Consider the following 17,645-nt stretch of genomic DNA (forward strand, 5'->3'; position numbering starts at 1 on the left):
AGATGTTCATTTAGTAAATTATGGTCCCATTTAGAGTAAAATAGACAACAAAGCAGCGTACGCTTTAGGGCGTGGCTACCTCGTGATTGACAAGTTGCTCCCACAGCTTTGTGTCCTTGAGTTTTCAGTCAGATCCAATCAGGATACCCGCCTCAGCTCGAAGCGTGAAGGCTGTAATGCTTCAAATCAATAGTCCACAAACCAACGGGTGACGTCACAGCGGGGTTGAATACCTTTACTTAAATAAAAGTCTGATATCTTCCACCTCTGTGCAGCCGACTGTTGGATAATCTCACCTGAATCGGGACGCAGCCGGTGTCTGATGGGACCTCTTGTTTCTGAAGAAGTCAGTTTCTGAGCGAACTCTCGACTTGTGGTGAAGATCGAGGGGAAGAAGTCACAGTTCCACCTCCTCCCGCAGCCGTACGCACTTCATTTAGGGAGGCTGTGGCTGACTTTGATCTGCATGTGTGCGTCTTATTTAGGGCCTGAGAACATTGTGAGGTTTACATTTCTGAAACCATCCAGAAGCATGAAAGGTATTCATGAGTCAGACACAGGCTAATAGAGGATCAGCTCGGCTGTTTACCCTGGAGTGTGGTTTCCATCTGGCAGCTTGCTGTTAATAATCCTGTTTGATTTAACTTCTTCTCTAACTAACTCTCTGAAACACACACACACGTCTCTCATCGCTCAGTGTTTTAACTGTCTGCTTCCTTGTTTCCTCCCGTATGTAACAGCACACTTGAACATGCAGACGGACGGAGACAAAGTAAAAACTCATGTCGTGGATGTTTGGTTTCATTCATGAACTCCTTCAGGCTCCGTCGGCCTGTAAGACGCGGTCACGGTTTGTCACTTTACTCGCAGCTCCTCTTGGATTTTAATTGATCATTAACTCAACAAGCAACGAGGAATTCGTCTCAGAGTTGAAGTGAGGACGGAGCCGGAGAAAAACATTCGAAACGAGGAGCGCCTCCAATTAACCTCCCCAACTGATGGAAAGCAACACAGATACAGAACTTCACAGGGCCAGACAGACAAGAGCGTGAATCAAAACTCGATGTTTGACGAGATTCGGCTAAATCTGAGAGTCTAATGAGATCTAATTACAACCTGCCGCGACTCTGCTCCTGCACAGCAGGGGAGATGAAACACATCTGAGACAATTTGAGGAGCAGATCGAAAAAACTTTGAGTTGGAGTCAGATGAGAGGACAGGAGAGCTCGGGAAGACAAGAGGAACAATGAGAGGCAAAGAAAGGAGAGTGCGAGCGCCCTGGGCTCAGTTCAAGTTCACTTCAAATGCAGCAACAGTTGTCATGAAGTGCTTTCAAAGAGCCGATCTTCACATCAGCCTCCAGCAGCCGGCGTCTGATCTTCTGTCTGTCCGTCCGTCCTTCTTCTCCTCAGGTCTGCGTCTGGCAGAGCAGTTGGGTCGGAGAGAAGACGAAGCTAAGATACGCCATCGCCTCGGCCTGTCTCTGTGGGCCAGCGGAAACCTGGAGGAGGCTCAGCACCAGGTGTGTGTGTGTGTGTGTGTGTGTGTGTGTGTGTGTGTGCACTCACAGCTGCATCTCTACAGTGTCTTAGCTTTCCTGAGAAACTATTGTTCACGTGTAGTGTGAAGACAGGATCAGGGATTTATTGCTGTGCTGTTGGGATGTTTTGGATGTTCGTCCCATTTTTAGAATAAAACCAGCTGCTTCATCTTCACAGAGCTTCACTCATCTCTGAGTTCCTCTATCAAAAACTAAAAAAACAAGTCCTGCACTTGTTTTAGGTCCATGTTGGAGTTGTTCCTGAAGGGTCAGGGTTGAGCAACATCATGATTAAGGGTGCACTCAGGCGTTTTTGGGGGAAAAACTTTCAATGAGAAGAGAAAGAAACAAAATCTGTCAGAGGGCAGGACACACAGGATAATTAGCAGTAAAACAGAGAAGATCAGAGTGAAGAGGCATCAAACTTTACAGAAATACAGATATAAGGAGATGGTGAAACAGAGGAGAGCGATGATCCAGCGGAGCACAGGGTGTGACGATCCAGATCCATCAATATGTGAGGCAGCAGGAGCAGGAGAGGGAGATGGTCCCAGGGGCCCGAGGTCCATCAGTGAAAAGAGAGGAGGAGGAGGAGGAGGAGGAGGAGGAGGCGCCACAGCTTGCAGCTTATAAGATAATTACATTCTTATTCTGAAGATATGCCTTTGTCACTTCCAGTGTAAGATTTTTAATTAGGTTGAGTGAAGTCCAGTCCAGAGCAGTCAGACACGTCCAACACTGGTTGCAATATTCTGATAAATCCTTCGTAGCCGTCCTGCAGGGTGTGGGTGAGCTTTTCCAGGAGAGTCGCTCCTTTTACCAGTCGTCGATTATGTGATCCTCTCAAACACGTGCTTAACGTTTTCAAAGGGTATATTTTAACCCAGGCCAAGTTTTTTTAGTTGCCTAAACCCACAGAAAACCAAACTGGGACAAAAAACTGAAACAAACCCAGAAAATACTAAGTGATCTTAAGTAAATGAATGTTCAGACGGAGGGTGAATAGAGGTGCTGCAGCGATGGACAGCATGATAATGTGTTTTTTCCATTAGACACAAAGTAAAATAAAAGTTTTCCCCTCTAAGCCAAAACATATATAATACCATAGAAATGCAAAAATGATGCAGTGTAAGCAACTAAAACAGAAATATGTGCACTCCTGCAGTGAAACGTCTACAACAGGATGATTTCACTAATGCAAAGCAGAAGCTCCGACGTATTTTACCTCATTATTCCCATTTTATCCTGCTTATACTTGCTTCTGCTCTGCTGTGTGTCAGAGTGGAAGTGTTGTGTTTACCACTACGTTTATCTGACAGCTTTAGTGACGACCCACTGAGCAGAAACACATCCAGCAAACGTCTTTGAGGACGTTGAGAAGACGTCCTGTGGAGAGCCAGAAAGAAAGACGTCTTGTCAACGTTCACTGTTGAAGTCTGAGTGACGTCCATACAGAGTTCAACATCAAAGTTTCCACAATGTGATTTTAAGACGTCTGAAAACTCTGGTTCTGATAAATAGCTCACCTGGTGAAGTCTGCTCCTCATACTGAGGTCGAAGCTCAAGGTTCAGCTTTTGCTTCGTGGAGTAAAACTTTGCCGTAACAAAAACTTTAATTGTGAAGCACGAGGAGTTCTGTAGACGTCTGGAGATCAATACTGACGTGTTTTGGATGTTTTTGCTCAGTGAGCTTTGCAGATTTGTGATGAGTTAATGAAATATGATGCGTCGTTAAATATGACAACTTTATAAAGCAATTAAAATCAGCTCGATCATCTGCAGCAGCACTACCAGTCCAATAATGTCATTTATACGATATAATAATATGAAAACTACTGACACTTAAATGACATTATTCTAAAATGAATGTACTTCAGTGAGATGAATTTTGAATGTCTTGGATCATTTCCTCACAGAGGTATTCGAATACTTTTTAGTACATGTATATGAAATATGAGAGTACTTCCTGCACCGCTGGGTACATGTGAAGTGATCCTATGATGCCTTCACAGGCACATGTTTGAGTATTGTGAGCTCGTTCCAGTTTGATAGAGAGAAGAAGCATCACAACTCCTATTTCTTAAAGTTTTTGTGTATGTTATAGTGCCCCCCAGTGGTTACTATAGTAACAGCAGGAGCTTTTAGGTCATCCTGCTTTAAAAATAATGTGTTTTATATGAACAGACAGGTGACAAGTTTGAGGAAAATCCTGAAATAAGTGGAGGAATACAGCAGATACAGACACTGAATGACTTTGCTGAGTATTAAAAACAGATCCACAGTCAACAAATCTCAAAACTAGCGACACTGGGGGTGCACAATGTGTTTAAAACAATAATATGAGGTTATGTTGACAGATGATATTATGCAATATGATTCACGATTAGTAGGAATGAACACTGCTGCGTAAAAGTTTTCATTTTCACTGAATAAACCTTAAAATCATGATGTTGTGACGTTTGTGTACCAAACAACCTGTAGATCTGTACGCTGTGTGTGTGTGTGTGTATCTTGTGTATAAGTATTAGCGTGTTGTATGTTTGCTGTGTTTCAGCTGTACAGAGCGTCCGTGCTGTTCGAGACGATTCGTCATGAGACGCAGCACAGTACGGATTACAAGCTCTCTCTGTTTGATCTGCAAACCAGCTCGTACCAGGCTCTCCAGAGGGTCCTCGTCAGCCTCGGTGAGTTAACTGTCCTACCTCTCCTGTTGTCTTGTTATTTTGTGGTGCCGCTCTCATTTTCACTCTCCGTGCTCGTTAGCGATGCACAGATCGTCGCCTGATGTCAGCGTGCTTGTTTATTGTTGTTATTTATTAGCAACCCCATGTGTTTACATCCAAGGCCGGCACGATGAGGCGCTGGCCATCGCAGAGCGAGGGCGAACACGTGCCTTCGCTGATCTGCTGGTTGAACGCCAGAAAGGAAGTCAGCAAGCGGCGAGCGCCGACCCTTACATCCCGGTGACTGTGGAGCACATCCTGGAGACGGTCAACGGTCAGAGGGCCATGGTCCTGTACTACTCTCTGGCTGGAGGCTTTCTGTACAGCTGGCTGATATCTCCAGGGACAGGTACGCACACACCTCAACACATCACACAGCTAAAGGTAGAAAATGCCTTGTAAATTACATTGGAACTACACTGTAATAATTCATATTTCACTGGCATTAACCTGCGTCTTGTGTGACCACTTTCAATCAGATCTCACTTCCCCCCTCTACATGCAAATAAACACGTACATCTCTGAGACAAACAAGGTTTTTTACACAAAGGAAGAAATAACTTAATGTAGAACAACTGCCGAATTTTCAAGAAGACCTGAATAGTTAAGAATTTGTCAGACACAGCGATTCACAACACTTATAAAGTCTCTCCGACGCAACAACTCACAAAATTGAGCGTTTTTTTAAGGGAGTCTGGGGATTTGTTTCATAAATGAAATGAAGTGTAACAGTTTGTTTAAACGGGCTGAAAGAGCACTGAAGCATGCAGGCTGGTGCAGCGATGGTGTGACTAACTGATTACGAGGAAAGAAACAACTTTTTGCATTTAATGCCTGAACGCACCACAAAGATAGTTGATGGTTGAGTTTCATTCCCAGGACGTCAAATATCCACATGTTGGGTTGGTAAAGCGTCCCGAGCAGCAACAAAGTGAGAAAATAAGAAACTCTCTGCAGATACGAGACACTAACACGCCTTTTCTCCCCATTCCAGCCTCCCTCTCTGTCTGTTCACGTCTTCTTACTTATTTTACGGCGTGCAATGACACTGAATAAAAATGATCCATAATTCACCTCAGATGTGTCAAACTAAAGTAACGAGCGTGTTCTGAAAATGTGAGGAGGAGAAAGTAAAAATAAATACTCAAGTTAAGTACAGATACCTGAAACATCTACTGAAGTACAGTAGCAAAGTAACTCGAGGCTTCATAACAGTCGCTCCACAAACAAACGGGTGACATCACGGTTGGTTTACACTCGCTTGTGTTGCAGTTTATGTTGAAGAAAACGTGTGAAGTATTTCGGGGGGTTTCTGACCTGTGATTCAGCCTCCTGGCTGCAGATTTGGCTCAAAACTCCACAAAGATCCCTCAAACGCAGCAGGACATCTCACAGCAGGACGGCCCTGAAGTGCTCCTGCGACTGAGCCAGAGTCTAATGGATTGATGTCGTGACATTTACCGAGCGCTCGTTCTCCTCGGCGGATGAACGCTTTTACTTTGGATCTCACTTTGATCTCCCCTCTTGCGCCACCCTCAGGCCGAAATGTCAACAACGTGTGCACATATCTCATAAAAATCTAATTGTTATGACATTTCCGGGGGCGGGGGGGAATAAACCTTCGACATTTAATCTGTTTTTGACCTTAATGACCACATGACCTTTCCTCTAAGGTCGCCCTCAAGGGAGCTTCATATCTGTGGCTCCATCACTTGTTTGTTCGGGCTTCAGACTTGATCCCGTTCATGTTTTATGTAGCGCAGCGCGGACCACTTCTCTTACGCTCTTCTTAAAATGTTACAACAGGTATCGTGAAGTTTAACGAGGTGTATCTCGGAGAGTCTGGGGTGGATGTGTCGGAGTTTCAGGATGGTGGGAGCCCGCAGAGTGAGAGAGGAGGAGGAGGAGGAGGAGCAGGAGGAGGGCCTCTGTCTCTGGAGCAGTACATCTGCAACGCCAGAGAGGCTCTGGGAGTCGACAGCCACTACAGCAGGTTTGTCTTTTTCATTTTCTATCTGAATCTGTCATGAACAACATGCACATAAAACATAGAAGACCTGACTTTTCCTCTGGCACCACCGCGAGGTTCACATCTGTGGTTTGTGTAAAATGTTTCAGAAACCGTTGAATAGACGGTCATAAAACTTGGTTCACACGTTCTTGTTCCCCTCAGGACTGACTCAGGTGGTTTGTTAACTTCAAGGGCAAAATTTAAATTTTATGACCAAAGACCAGTGTTGTAAAAAGTACCCAGAAGTCATACTGAAAGTCACCCATACGAATAGTACTTGAGTAAAAGTCTTTAAGTATCTGACATGAAATCTACTGAAATATCAAAAGTAATTTTCTGGCAATAAATGTAAATGTAGAGTGTAAATATATGTGTAATGTTACTTTACTTGTACTTTTGATATCATGTGTGACTGTCAATGTGTGACTTTCACTTTTACCAAAGTATATACATATATCTACATGTATGTTCATACTGTGTACTTTGAGTATCTGATCTGATATTCAGCGTTTTTCTGACATGAGAATCAATGTTTTAAATCCGAGTGACGATAACCAGTTTAAAAATGTTCTACTTTGGCTCTGCATATAATCTGCAAAGTATCAAATCAAATAAATCTTAATATATATATAGCTCAGAAAACCTCGAGAAAGAAACCTCAGGAAGAGCCACAGAGGAGGGATCCCTCTCACAGGACGTAGAGGATGCAGTAGATGTTGCATGTACAGAAACAGAACAACAAAATCACAGTTTTCACATTTCATTGACAGAGTATCTGAAATACCTGCAAAACTGACGCCACATTCCCATCAGCCTCAGCTGCTCTGTGATGTCAGCGTGCTAACAGACTCAACTGAGACAGTGAGCATGGTAAACAGTATACCTGCCATGTTAGCAGCCTCACAGAGCAGCTAGCGTAGCCTGTAGCCTCTCTAGTTTTATTACTGCACGTCGTCGTTCATTAAAACTCGAGGGAGCGAAACAAGACAGAGGAGCCTCACGCTGCACGCCGTCCGTCTCCCTCCGCTCCGGCTCTCTGCTGCCATATTTCCTTACTCTCAATTATCCTGCCCGCAGCTTTCGGGCCTTGGTTGGCACAACTGGACGACTTTGTAAATCACTACCATGTGTCATGTCAGCAGATAGCCCCCCCACCACACACACACACACACACACACACACACACACACTGCATCTCAACTTTCTGTGAAAACCACCGCAGTGGTGTTACTGCAGCCAGCAGCCATTCATTATGTCTGTCGCATGTGTGTGTGTGTTTGTCTGTGTGTGTGTGTGTGTTTTTGTCTGTGTGTGTGTGTGTGTGTGTGTGTGTTAAAGCTGTGGCGGGCCTGGAGTCTCCCTTCATTTGTGTGTGATGATTATGAATCCTGCTCATCCACAGCACATAAAAAGTGTTTTCACATACGCAGCATTAAAAGCTCTTTCCAACCCACCGGTGGAGTTTTACTACCCTCGAGCAGCAGAAACGGCTATTTTAACACAAATCAAACCTCCAAGCTGTGAAAAGTGCGGCCAGAGGATTCCATAAAAAGTAATGTTTTTAGCTATTGGGAAACTCTGAGCGCCATCAGTCCGGTACATAAAGCCCGAGTCCTGTCATTACTGCTGTGAAGCGACTCTTAAAGAGGTGTCGCTGCCAGCGCGAGGCTGCGCTACGACATTATTTATCATTTCATTGGAAATATTATTACCTAACTCGCCTCTCACGTCCTGTTTTATCTTCAGAGTTAAAATCCCTGCTGGGCGGAAACAAGCACAATTATTTCAGCTAATGACACAAATAAAGAAGAAAACAAACCGGTTTTGTTGCTCGATGTTCTGAAACGTTTCTGTTTCCTGTGTCACTGCACAGAGTTTGCTCCAGCAGCGAGACGGAGAGTGAAGCCGGAGATCTGTTGGAGCAACAGTTTGAGGAGCTGAACAACAAACTCACCTCAGCCACCGACCCGACCGGTTACCTCCGCATGGTGTCCAGAAACAACCTCTTCAACAGGTCTGATTCTGGTCTCACAGCCAGGAGAGCGGCCAGTCAGCCACTTTGTTTCAGACTGAAATATCTCAAAGATCTTTGGATGGATGAACTTGATATTTGCCACATATATTCATGTTCCCCAGAGGATGAGTCATGATGATTTTGAGGGAAATATCTCAACAACTATTGGATATATTGTCATGGCATTTAGTCCACAAATTTATGTCCCCTTCAGACTGAGTTGTGATTCCCTAACTTTTTCATTTAGCGCCATCATCAGGTCAAAGTTTGAATTAGTCCTGTACTTTGGTTTATGACCAAATACCTGTAAAACTAATGACATGCCCATCAGCTTCAGCCGTTCTTTGTTTTAAGTGATAATTAGTTAATGTTAGCATCACAGGATGGTTCACACTGATGAAAACATCAGCAGATAATCTCGCTCAAGGAGAAGTCTCGCTCTGAGATCTCACGAGGCGAGTTGTTGCAGGAAAAGATGAGAGTCGGAGTCAGAGAGAGGATTGTTAATCTTGTTATTTTATTGATTTCAGTGTGTGTGTTGTGTGTCATGTCGTGTGTGTGTTCATGCCTCTTGCAGGAGCTGTCAGAGCATGACGAGCCTGTACAGCGCCACGGTATCTCCAGTGAAGGACAGCTCATCATCTCCTCTTTGCAGACCGAGCAACATCAGCAAACCTCCTCTACGAGCTCTTTATGACTTACTCATAGCACCGATGGAAGGGGTACGTACTGTCTGTCTGTGTGTGTGTGTGTGTGTGTGTGTGTGTGTGTGTGTGTGTGTGTGTGTGTGTGTGTTGTGTATATTTCAGTATCTTTACTTGAATCTCCGTCTTCTTCCTCTGCAGGGTCTGATGCACAGCAGTGGGCCTGTTGGCAGACACAGACAGCTCGTGCTGGTGTTGGAGGGAGAATTGTACCTGATCCCCTTCGCCTTGCTCAAAGGCAGCTCCTCCAATGAGTATCTTTATGAAAGGTTCAGCCTCATCTCTGTTCCTTCGTTAAACAGCCTGGGAGCCACAATCAAGGTACGCAAATCCTATTTCTTTTAAAAATCGTCATCGTAAACATCACATCACAATCTGTGAGTCCAAATTTCTCTTTAAAACACATCTGATGATCTGTGTTCATCCAACAGCCTCATCCTCGCCGCGGCGGACCCTTCCATTGCTCGGATGGAGGCTCAGTAGCCGCGGTGGTCGGTGCTCCTCGCCTGCCCCCCTCTGTGATGGACCGCTGGCTGTGGGGCCCCCTACCTTCAGCCCAGGATGAAGCTCTCTGGCTGGGGGAGCAGCTGGGATGTCATCCTCTAATCGGAGCAAACGCCACGAAGGAGCGCGTCCTCGCAGCTCTGAGTCAGGCGGAGTGCGTTCACTTTGCGACCCACATATCGTGGAAGCTCGCCGCTTTGATCCTCGCCCCCAGCCAGGAGCAGGCCGGAGGCGAGGGGGCCGCTGGTCGACCCAGAGAGAAGTCGCCGTGTGGAGCGTCGACCTCGGGCGAGACCGCGGGTCAGGACGGGAAGATGAGGAGTTCGTTTAAGAGTCACGGCAGCCCGGAGAGACTGAGAAGAGCAGATGAAATGAGCGACGACGGAGAGAGTGTGTGTGAAGTGGAGAGTGTGTGTGACAGTCCGTCGCTTCAGGACTTCCTCCTCACCGCTGCGGACATACTGGACCTGTGCTTGAGCGTCAAACTGGTGGTTCTGAGGTATGACCCTTCACAGATTTCACACAGCCTGTCAGGTTTGACCGACCCGTCTGACCTCTGACCTCTTGTCACCTCAGGTTGTACCCAGAGTCCAGCAGCAGGGTGACAGCTGACGGGCTGGTGGGTCTGACCCGAGCCTTCCTGGCTGCGGGGGTCCAGTGTGTGTGCGTGTCTCTGTGGCCTGTACCGATAGCTGCCTCCAAACTGTTCACGCACACCTTCTACACCGCCCTCCTCAACGGGACCAAAGCCAGTGCAGCTCTGACGGAGGCCATGAAGACGCTGCAGAGCAGCAAGCACTTCTCACACCCCTCCAACTGGGCTGGTGAGCATGGACACCGACACTCGAGGTCCACTTACTGGCTTTCAGCATCTCCTAACCGTCTTCATCAGCTGATGGAGTTTACTCAGTTGTCATCATGTGACCTGAGAATCTCTATCTGCTGATGAATTGCCATGAAAGCTCTGGAAAATGCTAATAAGTGGACCTTGAGAAGGTTTATTTGTTGTTGTTGTTAAAGGGACATTTCACCCCAAAATCAAAAACTACATACACAGAGTTTTGGAGATATCAACTAATGGAGCTCGATGACACTCGTTGAATCGTGACCCGGTTACTCAAGATGATCCACAGACCTTGTTGTGAGCAGTTTCATGTAGGAACTACTTTCTGTCTACCAAACCACACCCACCATCCTCCTCAAGGACAAATTAGTTAGCTCATAGTCCCTGAGTAGATGTACTACTTCCTGCTGCGTGGTGATACGGTTGGCAGTTGTAGTTTGGTAGGAAGAAAATAGTTCCTACAGGAAACTGCTCTCAGCAAGGTCTGTGGATCACCTTCAGTCACCAGGTCATGATTTCTGAAAAGAGACATTGCTGTTGAGTTTTCAAATGTATTTTTTGTAGAGGCATCTCTGTGGCTAAACTCTGCAACTCACATGAAAACAGTCTAGATGGATACACATCTCTACAGGAAAGAGGAAAAATATATTTGATTTTAGGTGAACTGTCCCTTTAATCTATTATTTCCTCTCAGTTTAGGATTTTGTTCCACGGTGAGACAAACTGCGTCTGACTGATATCAGTGCTGTGGTTTGTTTCAGTCTCACAGAGCTGTTGGGTTAATTTCTCCTCACGCAGTGTTTAAATGTCGTCAGTGTCTCAGTGTGTGTTTTTTCCTCAGGCTACATGCTGATTGGCTGTGACGTGAAGCTGAACAGCCCCATGTCGCTGGTCGGCCAGGCGCTGGCAGAGATCCTGCAGTACCCAGAGCGAGCCAGGGACGCCCTCAGAGTGCTGCTGCACCTGGTGAGAAACACTGAAACTACCAACAGTCTCACTTTTTATTTGAGTCTCGACACGTTATCATTAATTCAACGCCTTAAATCAACAGTATGTTGCTTTATTGAACTTAAAATAACAACTTTAAAATCACGTTGAAGTGACAGTGTGTCACTTCCTCTCATCCGACCCCACAGTCACCATTTCTTTGTTTTAATGCAGGACTTTTCTTCCATTTACTGAAAGAGAAATTAAATTTACGTTGTTGAGACTGATCAGATAAAACTATACTCAGCTCGGGATCAATACAAATTTGTTAAAGCACATCTCCACCGTCATCATCAGCAGCAGACCTCCATCAGAGCATGTTGCTGAGTCGTCTTCTAGCCCCTGAAATGTCCTCACATGAAGCTCGAGCTGCATCTTGAGCCGTCTCTCTTTCTCCCCACAGGTTGAGAAGTCTCTGCAGCGTATTCAGAGCGGTCAGTGTAACCCGATGTACACGTCGCAACAAAGCGTCGAGAACAAGGTTTGTATATTTAAATCCTTAAAATCACACCTGTTCCTTTTCTCTCATCAAATATATCAGAATATATAAATATGCAAAATTTACACATATATAACACAGTGAAGCTCAAACACCTTACTGTGGGAACAGGAAGAAAAACCTCTTTATGACTAAAGAGGGACTGTAGTGAAGTAAAAGTACCTCCATCAGGTAAAAAGCATGTGTGTCCTCTCTCAGGTGGGCGGGGTGCCCGGGTGGCAGGCCCTCCTGTCTGCGGTGGGTTTCAGGTTGGACTTCTCTGGCAGCGGTGCCGGTCTCCCCGCGGCGGTTTTCTTCCCCACCTCGGACCCCGGGGATCGTCTGCAGCAGTGCAGCACCACCCTCCAGTCGCTGCTCGGTACCACAGCTTCTCCATTATTCAAAATGTCACACGTGTCAGTCACACCGATAGAATAACAACCTGCTCAGTCCCTGCAGGATCAGAGTGCAGGAACTGTGAGGACGCTGCTGTGAAACTACGTTTAGTTTGTGTTTTTAACATCAGCTGAAGAATAATTCAGACTGTTTTCATGAAGCAAGCACGTCTAAAATAGTAGTAGTATAGTTATAGTATGATGATCTTTACCTGAAGGTCTGATTAACCCTCTGTCCGTCCTCAGGTCTGACTCCTCCAGCTCTGCAGGCTCTCTGTAAGCTGGTCACAACATCTGAGGCTGGAGAGCAGCTCATCCATAAGGTACTGACAGGTTGTGTACGAGTGGACCAGTTACTCAGGCCAGTGGTGGAAAAAACACTCAGATCCTTTATGTAAAAAACTAAACTAAACTAGATATGAAACAGTCTCAGTTTAACACTGTTGCTTCTGTATGACATATGTGAGCAAACACGACCATCAATGAGAAGACTGGCTGTTTCATTTTGATCTCAACAACACACCTGTGAAGTTTTGTGACGACATCATGGTGCTAAGATCTGTCCACAGTCAGACTGACAGACGTACAAACACCTGGTGAAATACTCTAAATGTCAGGGGACACTTTTCTGCCGTGATGACACAAAACCAGAGTTGCAAACTGAAAACGTCTTTCTTTCACTTGCACATCACGAGCTCTACAACAGGAAGCAGCGGTGCTCATATCGCTTTTTATCAGCAGGGACCGCCAGAAACAACACACAATGAAACCTCCACGTTGCTGCTTTAATTAAAAAATACAACCATGTAAATAAAGTCATGCTTTCTAAGTGAAGTGCAAGTTAAAATGTCCCCTCTGACAGTATTAGATCAGCATTTCACTGTGGGAGCTGCTCCAGGTGGACAACACTGGTTTGATTTTTAAGGATGCATCATATTTTATAAGATTATTATTATTAGTTTTTTCATGCAAATGTAAATCTGAAAATAGTAGCTGTCAAATGAATGTGATAAAGTAAAAAGTACAATATCTTTCTCAGTGATGTAGCTCAGTAGAAGTGTCATCACGTAAAAGTATTATTAAAGTAAAATAAAAGCACCCTAAAATGATAGTAAATGTACTCAGTTACTTTCCACCACTGGTTCACATGAACATCTGAGCGCTGCATGTGTGTTGTTGCCTTCACGTCTTGTCTGACCTGGACACGAGCTTCTTCATCTTCATCCTGCTCCTGATTGGCTCACAGTTATTCACTTTCCATACATTTATTCACATCCATCTCTCCCACGTTGTTTTATTTTATCACAATTTTGTAAAGCACCTGAGAGCCTCCGCACAGCGTCGGTATCATATTCAGCGTGAGTGAAGTCATCCTCCATGCATGGCTGCGTGTGCAGTGACTCAGACCCAAACACTTCTGCACAAACAAACCACTAAAGTTGTGTTTCCTCTTCTCTCATACCCACCTCACAAAGGCGGTTAAAAGCATGGTGGGAATGGTAAGTGATTCACGATAACAGACTTGAGTTCAAAGAAAATGTAAAACTGATCAAAGAAGACGCAGAGATGAGAACAATCAGCCAAATGTTTTATTTGAAGGATCTTTGTGATGTGGGTGCTGCATCAACGCTTTGCTTGGATCTCACGTGTTCATGATATTTGCTGTTTCAAAGCGTTGAACTCATGTATCGCGGCTGTTACATCATCATTTTTTGCTGTCTTCCCTCTCCAAAGCTTCACCAGGTGCTGGTGCAGTTGCAGTCGAACGACAAAGACCAAGACTTTTCACTGGCTCCCATCCAAGTGTCGATAAGTGTGCAGCTCTGGAGGCTTCCAGGCTGTCACGAGTTCCTGGCTGCGCTCGGTGAGAACGCACAATGTTTCCCTCTGAAATGATCAAGACTTAGACGTATAAATCGGCATAAAATGGAAATAAAAGTACCTCAAATGTGTATTCGAGTACAGCACTTGAGTGAATTAACTCTTCTCCTGTCTCTCTGTCAGGTTTCGATCTGTGCGAGGTGGGTCAGGAGGAGGTCGTGCTGAAGACCGGAAAGCAGGCCAGCAGGCGCACCATGCATTTTGCTCTCCAGTCTCTTCTTGCACTCTTTGGTAAGTATAATTCAAAACTTTGGACTTTTTAACAACTTCTTTAAAACTAAAAAACTTCTAAATCTTATTCTCTATGCCAAACTCATAAATGAAGTCGCTCCCTGTCTTCTTTCAGACTCCACAGAGCTTCCCAAGCGCCTCTCCATGGACAGTTCGTCCTCCCTGGAGTCTCTGTCGTCCTCCCAGTCGGCCTCCCAGCCTCACTCTCTGCCCCTCTCCTTTGGCTGTTACCCACCTCAGCCCTCCTTCCTGCCTCCAGTCTGCCCCGACAACCTCTCCTGCGACGCCATCTCCGTCTACAGCCTCAGCTCCCTCGCCTCCTCCCTCAGTTTCCTGTCTCGACCCGAGCCCGCAGGAAGCGACATCATCAGCCAGCGCTCACACCAGCAGGACCTAGAGAGACCTCGCGGGGGAGGCGGCCTGTACGCCTCGCACCGCCATTCAGGAGGCCTGCAGAGAGGTCGACTGACCAATCACGGGGGAGGATTAGCAGGAGAAGGGGAGGACGAGGAGTACGAGGGGTACTCCATTATAAGCAGCGAGCCTTTAGGGCGAGGGAGGAGGGACTGTGACACGCTGCCGCTGCCTGCAGGACACAGACAGGGCAGAGGCGGCGCTGGCAGAGGGGCTGCCGGCGGTCATGGGTACCCTGTTACCATTTCCTCCAAGGGAAGCATCAGCACGCCTACGTCTCCGATTAAAGCTCCCCCGCTGCCTCTGAAGGTTCCTGCCAGCCCCAAACCCAAACAGGAAGTGTAAGTTCAGTGTTGGTTCAGTCAGAAAAATATCAAGCCTCCTTCTTAGGCAGAAAATGTGCTGGACTTTTATTTTGGATGCCCGGAGTTACCTACTCCCTGTGCAGCTCTGTGTCTTCTCCGGTTAATTAAGAGGTCGTGTAAAAGTTACAAACGTGACATGTCATTATTTATATCTCTTCTTCCTACTCTAGATGAGTTCACGCCATATAACTGGAAATTCAGCTTCTTATTTTCATCTTTTCTCCCCAGCTTATCGCCTCAGAGGACCAAGAAAGGGAAGGTCAGCAGCTCTGAGTCGGACCAGTCGAGTACTGAGACGGACAGCACGGTCAAGTCCCAGGAGGAGAGGACGGTGCCTGCGGGACAACTGGATCCTCAGGAACTGGCCCAGAAGATTCTGGAGGAGACCCAGAGCCACATGCAAGCTGTGGAGAGCCTGCAGAAAGGAAACATGAGAGGGAAGACGCTGAGGGGCCCCGAGGGGAGAGAAGAGGCCAGGCAGCCCTCTCTGTCGACTCCCTCAACCCCGACTCTGAGCCCCACTGGAGGAGCGAGAGGGTTTCAGCCGTCTGAGACCAGCGCGTTCAGCAGACCACCCAGCAGAGCGAGTCTGAAGGCCTGCTCCTCTCCTCTCTCCCTCTCTGCTCACCTCTCACCCCGCTCCACCTCTGTGTCAACGCCTCCCCCGACTCGACCCAAACCGCCGTCTCGCTCCTCGTCGCTGCAGAAAATCAGCTCCGGCTACAACAGCCCAGCTCACTCCTCTCCTTCTTTATCTGTGACGGAGCAGCGTTCACCACCTTTCACCCCAGATGTTCACTCGCAGGCTCAGCTCAAACTGAAGTACCCTACCTCACCTTACTCCACCCACATCTCACCCTCACACTCTCCCGCTAACAGCGCCCCGTCGCCGGCCCTTTCCTATTCCTCCACAGGCTCCGTCTCAGCCTCCTCCAGCCCCGCGAACACCCCCGAACTGAACCAGTCAAGACAGGATAATAAAGTCCAGGCCATTCATCATTTAAAAACCTTCTGGGCCAACGCGGGCCAGAAACACGAGGGGCCCTGCCCTGCCAGTTTACTCCGAGGTGGGAATAAAAAAATGAGTACAGTTCAGAAAGATGTTCTGGGTTTGCTTAATCTCTCACCGAGACACGAGCCTGCGAGCAAAAACCCAGAGGGATCTGAGGAGCACAACACTGGCGACCGACCGAACGGTCACAAAAAACTGGAGGCTAAACCGCCTCAGCCTCCATCTTCTAACGCTCCCACAAACTCTAAAGGAGGCATCAAGCTTCCCTCGGGGAACGGCTACAAGTTTATCTCACCCGGGCATTTCTTTCCATCGTCTAAATGTTGAGAGTTAAACTGAAATCTTCTGTTTCATTTTTTTTGGGTGTTTGTACTCTGACAGAAGCTGTCCGTTTGTCAGCTACCACATTTTTTAGCAATACCTGCTGAAGACCAGATTTAAAAGAAAAGTACTGTTTCGTACTGACGGTGATTTTACATGTCATGACTTTTTTGTGAAGGGATGTAAATGATTTGAATGTGATGACTGTGCCTTCGTCTGGAGAGAGCTGGAAGGACAAAACGTGTCGAGTCCCTGGCTGTACTTGTGTTTTCATGACTGACTAGAGAGCATGTGTCTCAACGCCTCCATGTACTGTACTCACGGCCTGTCGACCGAATGCCTGAAGAAAAAAGGAGAACGTGTTATGTCGACCTAAATGCTCGCTATGTTTGTGTAAGTGGACCTGGATTTTGCCCCTTGATTTATTGTGTAATAATTATTGTTAAACATCATTATCAATGCTTATTGTTGTCTTTTATTTTGTAAAGTAAAAACAGTGTTTTCCAGTCATTAGTACACGTTTTATAAAGACAATTAAAACCGAGGAACGAGTCAAAGAAAACATTTTGATATTTTTTACGCAGGTTTGATTTAATGTGTGATTGTTGTCAGCATGGTACCTCTTGCTGTTCAGTGTGTTAGTGACTTTATAATGTACAATTTTTGCAGCGGTGCCAGACTATTTACAGATATCTCAAATCTCAAGAAGTTGACAAATAAAAACGTCCCTTTCCTTGTCTTGCTTTCGTGACAGAAATCAATTCTGCTCGCAGTATTTCCACTGAACGGTCTCATGACAGCTCGTGTCTGATTCAAGCACGCGTGACAGTTTAATGCAATAAACACGTAACGATGATAGTTGCTTTAAGTTTGATTATTAGGACACGTTTATGTTGTCTCAGTTAATGTCAGGCTCACTTTGCATTCAAAGTCACATAACTGAACGAGTGACGCTTAATGAAAACAGTCATAAACATTCGTGGTCATGACGGGTGTAGAGAGTGAAGATCTTTGTTATGAAACATCTTTGGGATACATTCTCATTTGTTGTGATTGTTTCACCTCAAGAAACACAGTTCAAGAATTCACAAGATAATTATGACAAAATTTTACACAAATGAGAAAAAATGATGAAGTGATGACATGTTATATCAAAAAAGTCAGAGGTCTGGTACGTGGAGGCCAACAAACGAGGCGGTCATTCTAGTTTATCTCATTCCT

The 17,645-nt window shown here is 46.0% G+C and overlaps 1 protein-coding gene across 3 annotated transcripts in view; it reads left to right on the plus strand.

Annotated features, from left to right (window-relative positions):
• The window catches only part of ttc28 (tetratricopeptide repeat domain 28), a 108,800-nt gene extending 91,639 nt beyond the window's left edge, over nt 1-17,161 (plus strand). For 2 of the 3 annotated variants that reach the window (XM_084382582.1, XM_084382584.1), the window contains 18 exons: nt 1,413-1,522; nt 4,095-4,224; nt 4,385-4,612; nt 6,070-6,256; nt 8,148-8,288; nt 8,866-9,010; nt 9,134-9,313; nt 9,424-9,995; nt 10,073-10,320; nt 11,182-11,306; nt 11,731-11,808; nt 12,025-12,184; nt 12,447-12,523; nt 13,676-13,699; nt 13,935-14,064; nt 14,205-14,312; nt 14,428-15,067; nt 15,320-17,161. In XM_084382582.1, the coding sequence (XP_084238708.1) occupies nt 1,413-1,522; nt 4,095-4,224; nt 4,385-4,612; nt 6,070-6,256; nt 8,148-8,288; nt 8,866-9,010; nt 9,134-9,313; nt 9,424-9,995; nt 10,073-10,320; nt 11,182-11,306; nt 11,731-11,808; nt 12,025-12,184; nt 12,447-12,523; nt 13,676-13,699; nt 13,935-14,064; nt 14,205-14,312; nt 14,428-15,067; nt 15,320-16,430 (4,394 nt within the window). In that variant the 3' untranslated portion in view covers nt 16,431-17,161. The remainder of the gene's footprint in view (nt 1-1,412; nt 1,523-4,094; nt 4,225-4,384; nt 4,613-6,069; nt 6,257-8,147; nt 8,289-8,865; nt 9,011-9,133; nt 9,314-9,423; nt 9,996-10,072; nt 10,321-11,181; nt 11,307-11,730; nt 11,809-12,024; nt 12,185-12,446; nt 12,524-13,675; nt 13,700-13,934; nt 14,065-14,204; nt 14,313-14,427; nt 15,068-15,319) is intronic. The other variant, XM_084382583.1, reaches the window with a different exon arrangement.
• The last annotated feature ends 484 nt before the right edge of the window (nt 17,162-17,645 follow it).

Source organism: Pagrus pagrus, assembly GCF_965226575.1.
Source record: "Pagrus pagrus genome assembly, chromosome: 19".
NCBI classification, from domain to species: Eukaryota; Metazoa; Chordata; class Actinopteri; order Spariformes; family Sparidae; genus Pagrus; species Pagrus pagrus.